Consider the following 14,739-nt stretch of genomic DNA (forward strand, 5'->3'; position numbering starts at 1 on the left):
ATCACTTGAGGTCAGGAGTTCAAGACCAACCTGACCAAAATGGCAAACCCATCTCTACTAAAAATACAAAATTAGCTGGGCGTGGTGGTGCATGCCTGTAATCCCAGCAACTCGGGAGGCTGAGCCAGGAGAATCACTGGAACCTGGGAGGCAGAGATTGCAGTGAGCCGAGATTGTGCCAATGCACTCCAGCCTGGGCAGCAGAGGGAGAGAGTCCATCTCAAAAACAACAAAAAAAGTGCCTGTCCAGCTCTCAGCTGGAAATGATTCAATCTATTTTGAGGTACGCCTGACTATTCTAAATAGGTAAGAAAATAGTAGTAACTGGCTGGGCATGGTAGCTCACACCTGTAATTCCAGCACATTGGGAGGCCGAGGTAGATGGATTGTTTGAGCCCAGGAGTTTGAGACCAGCCTGGCCAACGTGGTGAAACCCGTCTCTACAAAAAAATACAAAAATTAGCTGTGTGTGGTGGTCCATGCCTATAGTCCCAGCTACTCAAGAGGCCGAGGTAGGAGGCTCACTGGAGCCCGGGAGGTCGAGGCTGTAGTAAGCTGTGATCGCACCACTGCGCTCTAGGCTGGGAAACAGACCGATATCCTGTCTCAAAAAAAAGGGGCGGGGGGGGCGGGGAGAGACATCTGAGAGAGAGAGAAAAAAGGAAAGACACCAGGCGCAACAGCTCATGCCTGTAATCCCAGCAGTTTGGGAGGCCAAGGCGGGTGGATTGCGAGGTCAGGAGATTGAGACCATCCTGGCTAACACGGTGAAACTCTGTCTCCACTAAAAATACAAAAAATTAGCCGGGCGTGGTGGCGGGCACCTGTAGTCCCCACTACTCGGGAGGCTGAGGCAGGAGAATAGTGTGAACCTGGGAGACGGAGCTTGCAGTGAGCAAAGATTGCGCCACTGCACTCCAGCCTGGGCGACAGAGCGAGACTCTGTCTCAAAAAACAAACAAAAACAAACAACAACACAACAAAAATTAGCTGGGTGTGGTGACGCATGCCTCTAGTCCCAGCTACTCGGGAGGCTGAGACACGAGAATCACTTGAACCTGGGAGGCAGAGGTTACAGTGGGCCAAGATCACGCCACTGCACTCCAGCCTGGGTGACAGAACAAGACTCCATCTCAAAATAAATAAATAAATGCATGTAAACTTTCTTAAACAACAAAGGACTTAACTGAATTCCAAAAATGTGACACAAAGTTAAACATGTTCATTTTATTTAGGCAGATATATGTATATATTATTTATTTCCTTTTAAAGCAAGCTTAATACAAAGTTTAATTGCTAAAATCACGTTGATTCAACAGCCTAGAAACAGAATAGTCTTTAGTTTTACTGTGCTAGTTTAACAAATCCATTCTGTAAAGAAATAGTTAATTCCCCTGGAGTTTAAAACTTTAGGGCCAGGCACAGGCCTGCAATCCCAGCACTTTGGGAGGCCGAGGCGGGTGGATTACTTGAGGTCAGGAGTTTGAGACCAGCCTGGCCAACATGGTGAAACCCTGTCTCTACTAAAAATACAAACATTAGGCCAGGGTGGTGGTGGGTGCCTGTAATCCCAGCTACTTGGGAGGCTGAGGCAGAAGAATCGCTTGAACCCAGGAGGCAGAGGTTGCAGTAAGCCGAGATCGTGCCACTGCACTCCAACAGCCTGGGAAACAGAGTGAGACTCTGTCTCAAAAAAAAAAAAGAAAAAAAAAAAAGAAAACTTTTGGCCGCGAGCAGTGGCTCACACCTGTAATCCCTGCACTCTGGGAGGCACAGATAGGAGGATCCCTTGAGGCCAGGAGTTTTAAGGCTGCAGTGAGCCATGATTGTGCCACTGCACTCCAGCCTAGGAGACAGAGTGAGACTCTGTCTTGAGAAAGAAAAATTTTAAGGTTTGCATAGTACCCTGCAAAAGACTATTCTATGATACATATCAACAAAATTTAACCCCACTTTCTCCAATAATAAAAAAATGTTTTTTTAAACTGTTACTTTTTAAACAACGTGAAACTAATGAAAATTGGTTGCTGCTTTGAGAATCATCTTGTTTGGAGAAAAACATCCTGTGCTTCACCAGTTGCTGCCATGCCTTACAGAGATAGGGTCTGTAGTCTATGTCCACGTCACACAGGCGTCGAGAGGCATGAGAAGGTTCTTCCGACAAGTTTGAGGCTTTCTGCATTATAGTTTGTGTTGTTGCAAAGAGAACCAGGCGATAGTCATTTACAAGCTTCTCTAAGCACTGAGAACATTTCCTCAGAGTAGACTCCTGTAAGTTAACACTCTCTCCTCCATTGACACGGTCTATCCAGTAAAAAGCTGACAGGCTATCCAAAATCAAAAGGCAGAGAGACGGGTGACTACAAAACATACTTTCTAGTGAGTAAAGTGTAAGAAGTAAGTGGGTGCTACTACTGCAGTACACCAAAAAAAATCTTCCCAGGCAGTATTTGATTATTTCTTCAGAGCTTTGGGATAGTCTGTGCTCAAGAATTGTAACCAGCCGGAGCATATCAAAGTGGTAATCTGTATCGATAAATAAGACTTCTACTTCCAGGCCACCTTCTGATTTGGGAAGTATACATCGTGCTGTTAGGTGATAAAGCATTTCTGTTTTTCCTGTTCCTTCTGAGCCATGAAATTCAAGAACATCACCTGTGTAAAATTTAAAAATCTCAGTCAAAATGCAGTAGCTCAAGGGTAGGCTACAAAATGCAAAGTTTGCAAAAAAGTTGAAAAAGACATTTACTGGAATGTGAAAGAAAATCTAAATTCACTTTTGCCAAAATGGAGCTGTACAAGCAACCACAATAAACAAGGAAACCAGAGCCCAGTGAGAAGGCTGGAAGAGGTTAGGGGACTCTCCTTGGGCCAGGCTCACATGCCCTTCCACTTCCATTTGCGAGATTTGAAAATAAAGAGCCACAGATCTAGGGCCTTTCAAAAATCTGATGACTACCGTACACACCACTTGTGGTAGTTGATTACACCATATCCATTCTTCCCCTCTTCCTAAAGTATGAAACCCTAATTTGATGAGGAGGGAAATGTGTCCACTTTAAAACTATTTTGCATGGTCTCCTTTGAAAAGGTGACCAGGTAACACAGCTGTCACCAGTGAGATGCAGGCTGCTCTCTGCTGATGATTCTTTCCTATCCAGGGACGCCTTCTGCCCTGCCGCGCCCTCCTGTGGGGGTGGAGCAGCCATCTGGAAGCAGTGAGGATGAAAGCGCCCCCTCAGGATGGCGGCGTGGAAGACAGAAGGTGTCCAGGACTCTGGGCATACGGAGCCCCCACCAGCCACGCACAGCCTGCCTCTGTGCCACTCAGGATGTGAGGAAAACAAGCCTCCACCTGGGCAAGCCACTAAGTTGGACGTCTATGACCTGCAGGTGAAAGCACTCCCTAATTAGGGTTTCTCAATGTTACTGATGTTATGGGGTGAACAATTCTGGATTTTGAGGTTTCACACATTATTGAGGCAAGAGCCCATGGCTCTCAGGCCCTAAATGCCAACAGCATCCTTCAACTGAAAACTACCTTACACATTCCCAAACTGCCTTCAGTTATTCTTTGCTATTTGAATTATCTCTTGAAACCATGTCCAGCTGCATTAGACATTATTTTCCTAGCATTAAAAATCAAAGTCAACTACTCTGAACATTAAAGACTCCAACTCTCCTTCTCTATAGGCTCAAATAACTCATTGAGGACAGCACAAGTTAAATCAAACGACACTGGGGAAGTTGCCTTGCTTCCAGAGCTTTTCAAAATGCACTCAACAGTGGCATTCAACTCTTGCTTGTCATTATTAATGTATGGCTGAACTACCTGATTGGAAACACTATGTTAAAATGCCAAGTATTATCCCCAACCAAATGATGGTCTATACAAGAATTCAAGGGCTGGGCACAGAGGCTCACACCTGTAATCCCAGCACTTTGGGAGGTAGAGGCGGGCGGATCACCTGAGGTCAGGAGTTCAAGATCAGCCTGGCTAACATAGTGAAACCCTACTAAAAATACAATAAATTAGCTGGGTGTGGCGGCGGGCGCCTGTAATCCCAGCTACTTGGGAGGCTGAGGCAGGAGAAACACTTGAACCCGGGAGACAGAGGTTGCAGTGAGCTGAGATCACGCCATTGCACTCCAGCCTGGGTGACAAGAGCGAAACTCCGTCTCAAAAAACAAAAACAAAAACAAACAAAGAATTCAATTACTTTGTTTCTTATGATTAATTTTAGTTTTTTTTTTGAGATGGAGTCTTGTTCTGTTGCCTAGGCTGGAGTGCAGTGGTGCAATCTTGGCTTACTGCAACTTTCGCCTCCCAGGTTCAAGCAATTCTCCTGCCTCAGCCTCCCGAGTAGCTGGGATTACAGGTGTGCGTTACCACCCCCAGCTAATTTTTGTATTTTGGTAGAGACGGGGTTTTGCCATGTTGGCTAAGCTGGTCTCAAACTCCTGAACGCAGGTGATCCACCCACCTCAGCCTCCCAAAGTGCTGGGATTACAGGTGTGAACCACCGTACCCGGCCTTTCTTCTTCTTCTTAACAAACTGTTGTAAATTGGAGTATTCACAAATAATGTTTAAGAAATCTAGGCTGGGTACAGTAGCTCAGGCCTGTAATTCCCAGCACTTTGGGAGGTCAAGGCAGGAGGGTCACTTGAGCCCAAGAGTTAGATATCAGCCTGGTCAACATAGTGAGACCCCGACACTACAATTAAAAAAAACAAAAACAAAAAACAGCCACCCATGGTCGTGTGCATCAGTAGTCCCAGCTAATTGGGAGGCTGAGGTTGGAGAGTCAGTTGACCCCAGGAGGTAGAGGCTGCAGTGAGCCCAGACTGCACCAAATTTCTACCATAATCTTACATACAACTTGCAATTCTAAATTTACCTTAAGAAGAACTTTAAAAACTGATTCCACCTCAGCCTCTCAAGTAGCTGGGACTACAGGCATGTGTCATCATGCCTGGCTAATTTTTGTATTTCTTGTAGAGACTAGATTCTACCATGTTGCCCAGGCTGGTCTTGAACTCCTGGGCTCAAGTGGTCTGCCTGTGTCAGCCTCCCAAAGTGCTGGGATTACAGGCATGAGCCACCACACCTGGCTTCGGCTTTCTTATAGCACAGTGTGTTATCAGTTCTCACAGACTTCTTTTTTGGATTTAGGAATTCTACACATGGCTGGGCACAGTGGCTCAGGTCTGTAATCCAGCACTTTGGAAGCTGAAGTGGGAGGATCACTTGAGCCCAGGAGTTCATGACCAGCCTGGGCAACATAGGGAGACCCTGCCTCTACAAAAAATTTTTAAAAAGTAATAGCTGGGCATGGTGGCATGTGCCTATAGTCCCAGTCTCAGCTACTCAGGGTGAAGTGGGAGCCTGTGAGGGTGAGGCTACAGTGAGCCGTGATCATGTCACCGCACTCTAGCCCAGGCAACAGAGGGAGACCCTGTCTCTAAAAAGAAAGAAAGAAAGAAAGAGATTCTAGGCTCAAGGAGTAAAATTATTTTCATATTAACAACTGTCCATCTAATTAAAAGTTAACATAGCAGCTAAACCTGTATTCCACCCAGATGTTCAGTGTGCCCTCTCTTACTATGTTACTGAACCCACCACTCCTACCAAGCGTCTTTGACTGCCCGATGTGATAGAGAACGAGGGGCCATGCAGAAGCGCAGATGGGAAACCAAGAAGCAGACCACAGCAAATCCTCCCTCTCCTGCTCCCAGACAGGCAGCCAGGGAGGCTGCCCCACAGCTACTCACCTTTCTAGAGTACTGCATGCCCTAAACAGGCTGCTTCAGACATGTCCTGTTTGCTCCTAATAACACTGAGGTAGGGAAAAGAACAAACTCTGTCGTCTCCCATCATCACACGGATCATACTATATAATCACTGACTATTTACCTGATTACATTTCCTGTTAGCTTCTCTAAGGTTGGGACTTGAGTATTCTGTCCCCAGCACAAAACCCAGGATCTTCTGAATGTGCTTCATCAGTTACCTTCTTCTTTTTTTTTTATTTTTTTATTTTTATTTTATTTTATTTTTTTGAGATGGAGTCACGCTCTGTTGCCCAGGCTGGAGCGCAGTGGCCGGATCTCAGCTCACTGCAAGCTCCGCTTCCCGGGTTTACACCATTCTCCTGCCTCAGCCTCCCGAGTAGCTGGGACTACAGGCGCCCGCCAGCTCGCCCGGCTAGTTTTTTTTTTTTTTTGTATTTTTTAGTAGAGACGGGGTTTCACCATGTTAGCCAGGATGGTCTCGATCTCCTGACCTCGTGATCCGCCCGTCTCGGCCTCCCAAAGAGCTGGGATTACAGGCTTGAGCCACCGCGCCCGGCCGACTTTTTTTTTTTTTTTTGAGACAGAGTCTCGCTCTGTCGCCAGGGCTGGAGTGCAGTGGTGGGTCATCTCGGCTCACTGCAAGCTCCGCCTCCTGGCTTCACACCATTCTCCTGCCTCAGCCTCCCGAGTAGCTGGGACTACAGGCCTCCACCACCTCGCCCGGCTAGTTTTTGTATTTTTAGTAGAGATGGGGTTTCACCGTGTTAGCCAGGATGGTCTTGATCTCCTGACCTCGTGATCCGCCCGTCTCGGCCTCCCAAAGTGCTGGGATTACAGGCGTGAGCCACCGCGCCCGGCCAGTTACCTTCTTCTTAAGATCCTCATGAGAGACATCTAAAGAATAAAAATATGAGTTTTGGTTTGTGAGGGTTAAGGGCCTAAAAGCCAATTGTGAAACTGGCATTTTAAATGGAAGCAGGTCTGGTAGGGAGCGACAGGTGGGGTGTGTGGCGGCTTTGGTGGCAGAGCTCAGCAGGTAAGAAGGTCCTAGACCAGGGCTGACACAGGGACCAACATAGGAGGCAAAGCAAGAGAAGCAAACTGCCCAGTGTGGGTCCTGCTGCCAGACACCACAGGGTCTCACACTTAGCGTGGTGAGGGCCTCAGTCCTGCAGGTGATAGGTTTGGCTGTGTCCCCACCCAAATCTCATTCGAATTCCCACATGTTGTGGGAGGGACCCAGTGGGGGGTCACTGAATCATGGGGGCAGGTCTTTCCTGTGCTGTTCTCGTGATAGTGAGTAAGTCTCATGGGATCTGATGGTTATGATAAGGGAGAATTTTCCTGTACAAGCTCTCTTTGCCTGCTGCCATCCATGTCAGATGGGACTTGCCTTCTGCCAGGATCGTGAGGCCTCCCCAGTCACATGGAACTGTAAGTCCAATTAAACCTCTTTCTTTTGTAAATTGCCCAGTCTTGGGTACGTCTTTATCAGCAGCGTGAAACTGGACTAATACAGCAGGTAAACCTAATATGGTGATTTAAAAGTTCTTCTGAAAGATAGGCTTGGAAGTACCTGCACACATCAAATATAGATACAAAGTAGACTTTTTTTGAGACAGGGTCTTATTCTGTCACCCAGGCAAGAGTGTAGCAGTGTGACTTCAGCTCACTGCAACCTCCCCCTCCTGGGCTTAAGTCGTCCTCCCACCTCAGCCTCCTGAGTAGCTGGGACCACAGGTCTGTGCCACCACGCCTGACTAATTTTTGTATTTTTTTGTAGAGATAGTCTTGCTGAGTTGCCCAGGCTGATCTCAAACTCCTGGGTTCAAGTGATCCACCCACCTCGGCCTCTCAAAGTGCTAGAATTACAGGCATGCATCATCCCACCCAGCCCAAAGTAGAAATTTTTAATTCACATAATTCACATTGAGTATTCCAGCAAAAATTTAGCTTTCAAAATGGTATGGTTTTTTTTTTTTTTTTTTTTTTTTTTTTTTGAGACAGAATCTTGCTCTGCCACCCAGGCTGGAGTGCAGTGGTGTGATCTCAGCTCACTGCAAGCTCCGCCTCCCGGGTTCAGGCCATTCTCCTGCCTCAGCCTCCCGAGTAGCTGGGACTACAGGCGCCCGCCACCGCGCCCGGCTAGTTTTTTGTATCTTTTAGTAGAGACGGGGTTTCACCGTGTTAGCCAAGATGGTCTCGATCTCCTGACCTTGTGATCCGCCCGTCTCGGTCTCCCAAAGTGCTGGGATTACAGGCGTGAGCCACCGCGCCCGGCCGGTATGGGTTTTTTTAATGTATCTCTAGGTGTCACAAAATGAAAATGTCCTACAGCCACTAAGATATAAGATTTAAGATGGTAAGCCAGGCGCGGTAGCTCACGCCTGTAATCCCAGCACTTTGGGAGGCTGAGGCATGAGGCAGGTGGATCACCTGAGGTTAGGAGTTCAAGGCCAGCCTGGCCAACATGATGAAACCCTGCTTCTACTAAAAATATAAAAATTAGCTGGGCAAGGTGGTACGCGCCTGTAGTCCCAGCTACTTGGGAGGCTGAGACAGGAGAATTGCTTGAATCTGGGAGGCGGAGGTGCAGTGAGCTGAGATCGTGCCACTGCCCCCCAGCCCGGGCGACAGAGTGAGACTCCATCCCAAAAACAAACACAAAGATTCAAGATGCTGATAAGGGCTGGTCATGGCAGTCTAGGGGCAACCCACATAGAAATAATAGAGAAAAACAAAAATCTCTCGGATGGGTGGGCCATATGGACTTAAAATTGAGGCCAAAACTAAGTTTTTGAGATATATCCACAGTTAGAAGAGGCATTAGAAGACAGCTAAAACAGAAACTTAACAGGAAAACCAGGAAGAAAAACATTACCGGGCAAAAGAGACTGTTTCAAGAAAATGAAACAGTACTAAATAATAAACGCAGCGGAAAAGTCATGACAATGAAAAATGGCGGGAAAAGACCACTGAGTTTGTCCAAAATAGTGGCCTTGGAACATTAACTGTGTAGTCCGCAAAAGCACATTTAACATCTTATTTTGTGAACCAAACTTTTAAAACTGAGATACTCAGAAGACAGGAGACAACGGGGCTAGCCTAGGCATTCACTGCTTCTAGAGTAACAGCAAGGACAGAGCAGATTCCCCCCCAGTGAAACTGAGGCAAAGAAGTTGAAGGTTAAATCCCTGCCTAAGAGATACTCTTTTCCTTTTACACATTAATAGCAAAGCAGGTATAAAAAAGGCATTTATAACAACCGGGGAAGACACTGCAAACTTGCAAGAGACACATGAATTATTATTAAGGTCCTTGAACTAAATTCCTCACAAATAAGTTTAATGATGAACTGAAATCAGTTTTACTGATTTTATAAACATTTACTGTTTGATCCTCAAGATCAAAACCTGTAATCAAATATTATGTCCTACAGAAGGGACATCGTCCTTTTCAATGTACTTGAAGTCACCGTCTCATATGTTTCTGTGGCTGCTACAGGATGCTTGTCCAGCCAAAGTATGGAACGTGACGACTTGCAGTAAAAAAATCCCTAAGGTTTGGCACTTGAAGATATTAAACTAAATCAGAAAATCTGGATGATTTGGCCTTGACAGTTACTCTTACAAATAGAACGCTGTAAGGAGTTTGGGTAACAGATTGTCAGAAAGAGTTATGAATCTGAAGATCCTTCAAAATCAGGAAAAGAAAGGAAAAGCCAAAAAATCTATCATCTTGGTACCAGCCTACCAACTACATAACAAATATGTTGAATTTGCAGATTATAATCATTATAGAAGTAAAGAAGTAATGAATTGGTACATGGTACTGAATAACTCCTATCCAAAAAAGCATTAAAAATATGTTTACAGGTTGGACGTGGTGGTTCACGCCCATAATCCCAGCATTTTGGGAGGCTGAGGTGGGCAGATGGCTTGAGCCCAGGAGTTCAAGACCATCCTAGGCAACATGGCAAAACTCCATCTCTACAAAATATACAAAAATTACTTGGGTATGTTGGCACACATCTGTGGTCCCAGCTATTAAGGAGGCAGAGGTGGGAGGATTACCTGAGCCCGGGGTTGGTCGAGGCTGCAGTGAGCCGTCACTGCACCACTGCACTCCAGCCTGGGCAACAAGAGTGAGACCCTGTCTCAAAAAGAAAAGTTTGGCACTGGGCACAATGGTTCATGCCTGTAATCTCAGCACTTTGGGAGGCCAACACGGGTGGATCACTTGAGGTGAAGACCAGCCTGGCCAACATGTTGAAACCCTGTCTCTACTAAAAATACAAAAACTTAGCTGGGCACGGTAGCACCCGCCAGTAATTCCAGCTACTTGGGAGGCTGAGGTTGCAGTGAGCAGAGATCAAGCTGCACTCCAGCCTGGGTGACAGAGTGAGGCTCTGTCTCAAAATAAAAATAAAAATAAATTATAAAATAAAATATAATATAAAATATAAAAAATGAAATATAAAATATAAATATAAAATAAAAAATAAAAAATAAAATAAAACAAAATAAAATGAAACGTTTGGATGAGAACACATGGACACAGGAAGGGGAGTAACACACACCGGGGCCTGCCGAAGGCATGAGGGGAAGGGAGCGCATTAGGACAAACAGCTAAGACAAGTAACCCAGGTGATGGGTTGACAGGTGCAGCCAACCACCATGGCACGCGTTTATCCATGTAACAAACCTTCACGTTCTGCACATGTATCCTAGAATTTAAAATTAAATTAAATTAAATTTAAATTTAAATTTAAAAAAAGTTCGGATGGGTGCAGTGGCTCACACCTGTAATCCCAGAATTTTGGGAGGCCAAGGGGGACGGATCACCTGAGGTTGGGGGTTCAAGACCAGCCCGGCCAACATGGTGAAATCCCATGTCTACTAAAAATACAGATGAGACAGAGTAAGAATCTGTCTCAAAAAAAAAGTTTACAATGGCATCGAGACTCTATCACCCCTAAATCTCTTACTACTTCAACTTAAGCTTTTCTATAATGAGTTCTGATAAACTTCTATTGTTGACAAATAATCTTTACAATCCCAGTCTTCTATCTGCTGTTGTTCCAATGGAGGACTCATCTAACTAGTTTTACAGCTACAGGATCTTCAGTAGTTTTCAGTAAACTTTTTTGTTTTTCAATGTTTCTATAATATAATATTCTAATGTAGAAGTTGTTCCACAAACCCATTTTAACATATTAATGTCAGTTTCATAAGGCTCACCTTATTAATATCCTTCCCTATGGAGAGCGTACAAAGACCATTCTGTTTTTTGTCTTACGTACTTGATCAAAATTTGTGTTTTATTTATTTATTTATTTATTTATTTATTTATTTATTTATTTATTTTTATTTATTTATTTTTTTGAGTTGGAGTCTCGCTCTGTCGCCCGGTCTGGAGTGCAGTGGCCAGATCTCAGCTCACTGCAAGCTCCGCCTCCCGGGTTTACGCCATTCTCCTGCCTCAGCCTCCCGAGTAGCTGGGACTACAGGCGCCCGCCACCTCGCCCGGCTAGTTTTTTGTATTTTTAGTAGAGATGGGGTTTCACCTAGTTAGCCAGGATGGAACATTTGTGTTTTATTATGGAGAATTTGGGTTAGCAAATCTGCTGTACAAGAAATACTAAAGGGAGTCCTTCAGGCTACATGAAAGGACACTAGACAGTGCCTGAAATCCAAATGAGAAAATAAAAAGCACAGGGAAATGTAACTATCTATGTAAATATAAAAGACAGTACAGGCTGCGTGTGGTGGCTCATGTCTGTAATCCCAACACTTTGGGAGGCCAAGGTGGGTGGATCACCTGAGGTCAGGAGTTTGAGACCAGCCTGGCCAACATAGTGAAACCCTGTCTCTACTAAAAATAAAAAATTAGCCAGGTGTGGTGGCACACACCTGTAGTCCCAGGTACTGGGGAGGCTGAGGCAGGAGAATCACTTGAACCCAGGAGGTGGAGGTTGCAGTGAGCCAAGATCATACCACTGCACTCCAGGCTGGGCAACAGAGTGAGGCTCCATCTTAAAAAAAAAAAAAAAAAAAGATAGTATAAATGTGTTTTTATATTTGTAACTATTTTTTCATCTATCTGATTTAAGAAGGAAGTTGTTTTTGCGACAGAGTCTTGCTCTGTTGCCCAGGTTGGAGTGCAGTGGTGCAATCTCAGCTCACTGCAACCTCTGCCTCTCAGGTTCATGCCATTCTCCTGCCTCAGCCTCCCGAGTAGCTGGGATTACAGGCGCCCGCCACCACGCCCGGCTAGTTTTTTCTATTTTTAGTAGAGACAGGGTTTCACCATGTTGGCCAGGCTGGTCTCCAACTCCAGACCTCAGGTCCCACCTACCTCGGCCTCCCAAAGTGCTGGGATTACAGGTGTGAGCCACCGTGGCCGGCCCCTACTTTAACCATTCAGAAGTGTACAGCTCAGCGGTGTGAAGTACATTCACATTGCTGTGAAGCAATGAAGCAGAACTCCACAACTTTTCCATCTTGCAAAACTCACATTTTGCATCCATTAAACAATGACTCACTTCCTCCACCTCTGCAGCTCCTGGTAACTATCATTTTACTTTCTTTTCTGTGAATTTGACTACCTTAACTACCTTAGAAACTACATGTAAATGGAATCAAGCAGTTTGTCTTTTTGTCTGGCCTATTTCATTTAGCACAATGTCCTCAAGGTTCATCCATGTTGTAGCAAGTGACAGAATTTCCTTCTTCTGTAAGGCTGAATAATATATCAATTGCATGTATATATCACATTTTGCATATACCACTCAACCACTGATGGATACTTTTCCCCTCAGGGATTCGTTATAAGTACACTGATGGACATTTAGGTTGGTTTTACCTCTTAGCTATTGTGAATAGTGCAGCTATAAACAAGAGTGTGCAAATATTTCTCCAAGATCCTGCTTTTGATTTTTTTGGATGAATACCCAGAGGTGAGATTATGGGCTCATACGGTAGCTCTATTTTTAATTGTTTGAGGAACCTTCATACTATTTTCCATAATGGTCGCATCGTTTTACAATCTCTTTTTTTTTTTTTTGAGACGGAGTCTCGCTCTGTCGCCCAGGCTGGAGTGCAGTGGCCGGATCTCAGCTCGCTGCAAGCTCCGCCTCCCGGGTTCACGCCATTCTCCTGCCTCAGCCTCCCGAGTAGCTGGGACTACAGGCGCCCGCCACCTCGCCCGGCTAGTTTTTTTTTGTATTTTTTAGTAGAGACGGGGTTTCACCCTGTTAGCCAGGCTGGTCTCGATCTGACCTCGTGATCCGCCCGTCTCGGCCTCCCAAAGTGCTGGGATTACAGGCTTGAGCCACCGCGCCCGGCCTACAATCTTACCGACAGTGCAAAAGGGTTACAGTTTCTCCACATCCTTGCTAACACTTGCTATTTCCTGTATTTTTGATAGTAGCCTTCCTAATGGATGTGAAGTGACAGAGAAGAACATTTTATAATGATAAATGGGTCAACCAGCAATAAGACAAAATAAAAAGTTATGTGTGCTTAACAATACATGAAGCCCCAAAATACAAAAGCAAAAAATGATAAAACTCAGGAGAGAAACAGACAATTCAACAATAACAGTTGGAAACTTCATTTTTAGTAGAGATGGGGTTTCACCATATTGGCCAGGCTGGTCTCTTGGCCAGGCTGGTCTCGAACTCCTGACCTTGTGATCCGCCTGCCTCAGCCTCCCAAAAGTGCTGGGATCACAGGCGTGAGCCACCGCGCTCGGCTATAACCTGATTTTTTAAACGAGCAAAGGATCTGACGTTTCTCCAAAGATACACAATTTGCCAATAAGCCTGTGCAGATACTCAACATCACTGGCCATGAGGAAAATGTAAATCAAAAACCACAGAGAGATGACACTTCTTACTGACTAGGATGGCTATTATCAGAAAGACAGACAATAACAATTATTCCCAGAATATGGGAACTGGAACCATCACTGCATTGTTGGCAATGCAATGACGGTGCAAATAAAATGTGAAGCTCCTCTGGAAAACAGTCTGGCAGTTTCTCAAAAGGTTAAATGTAGAATTGCCATACGACCTAGCAATGCCTATGCTAGGTATTACTCGATAGAACTGAAAACATCTATCCACAGAAAAACATGTACACAGATAACCACAGCAGCATTATGCGTAACAGACAGCAAATACAAACAACCCAAATGTCCATCCGCGGACAAATGGATAAGCAACAAGCATACCCATGCAATGAAATATTTAACAAAAAGTGAACTACTAATATGTGTTATGATGTGATGACAATGAATTATACAATGCAAATTACTCAAAGTAAAAGAGGCCAGTCACAGAAGATCACATATTACATGATTGCAGTTATACGAAGTGTCCAGAAAAGGCAAATCTATAGTTAGAAAGTAGACTAGTAGTTGCCTAGAGCTGGGGAACAAGGGAGATGACAATGATTAGAAATGAGCTTCTTTAGGAGGAGATAAAATGCTCTAAAATCAGTTGTGGTAATGGTTGCACAACTGTGTAATATACTAAAAATCACTTAACTGCACACTTAAGTGGGTGAATTTTATCTCTATGAAGCCACTACATTAAAAGAAAAAAAATCAACCTAAGCACATGCCCTTTGTAAGTTTTCCCTGTTGTAGAAATACTAGGAGAACAATTGGGTACCTAAGGACTTCCCTATAACTCCTCAAACTTCTAAAGAAAAATAATTTCAAAATAAACTATAATAGCAGGACTTGCATAAATAGCGTGTGTTGGGAGTAAGACAGAGGTCAAGGCAGATTCTGAAGATTTACTGCAGAGAAGCAAACTTCTCTCGTCTGACACCGGTGAGGAAAGCTTAAAAGCTTCCTGTCACAACTTGTGTCTCATTTTTCAGCTGTACAGTTTAACCTGCGTAACCTCTTGCAGGAGTATGTGTCTACATGGGAGC

The 14,739-nt window shown here is 44.7% G+C and overlaps 1 protein-coding gene across 1 annotated transcript in view; it reads right to left on the reverse strand.

Annotated features, from left to right (window-relative positions):
- Positions 1-1,277: 1,277 nt before the first annotated feature.
- The window catches only part of XRCC2 (X-ray repair cross complementing 2), a 34,153-nt gene continuing 20,691 nt past the window's right edge, over positions 1,278-14,739 (reverse strand). The window contains exon 3 of the mRNA XM_010384058.1: positions 1,278-2,655. Coding sequence (XP_010382360.1) covers positions 1,934-2,655 — 722 coding nt within the window. The 3' untranslated portion in view covers positions 1,278-1,933. The remainder of the gene's footprint in view (positions 2,656-14,739) is intronic.

This window comes from Rhinopithecus roxellana, chromosome 6 (assembly GCF_007565055.1).
Source record: "Rhinopithecus roxellana isolate Shanxi Qingling chromosome 6, ASM756505v1, whole genome shotgun sequence".
Taxonomy (NCBI): Eukaryota; Metazoa; Chordata; class Mammalia; order Primates; family Cercopithecidae; genus Rhinopithecus; species Rhinopithecus roxellana.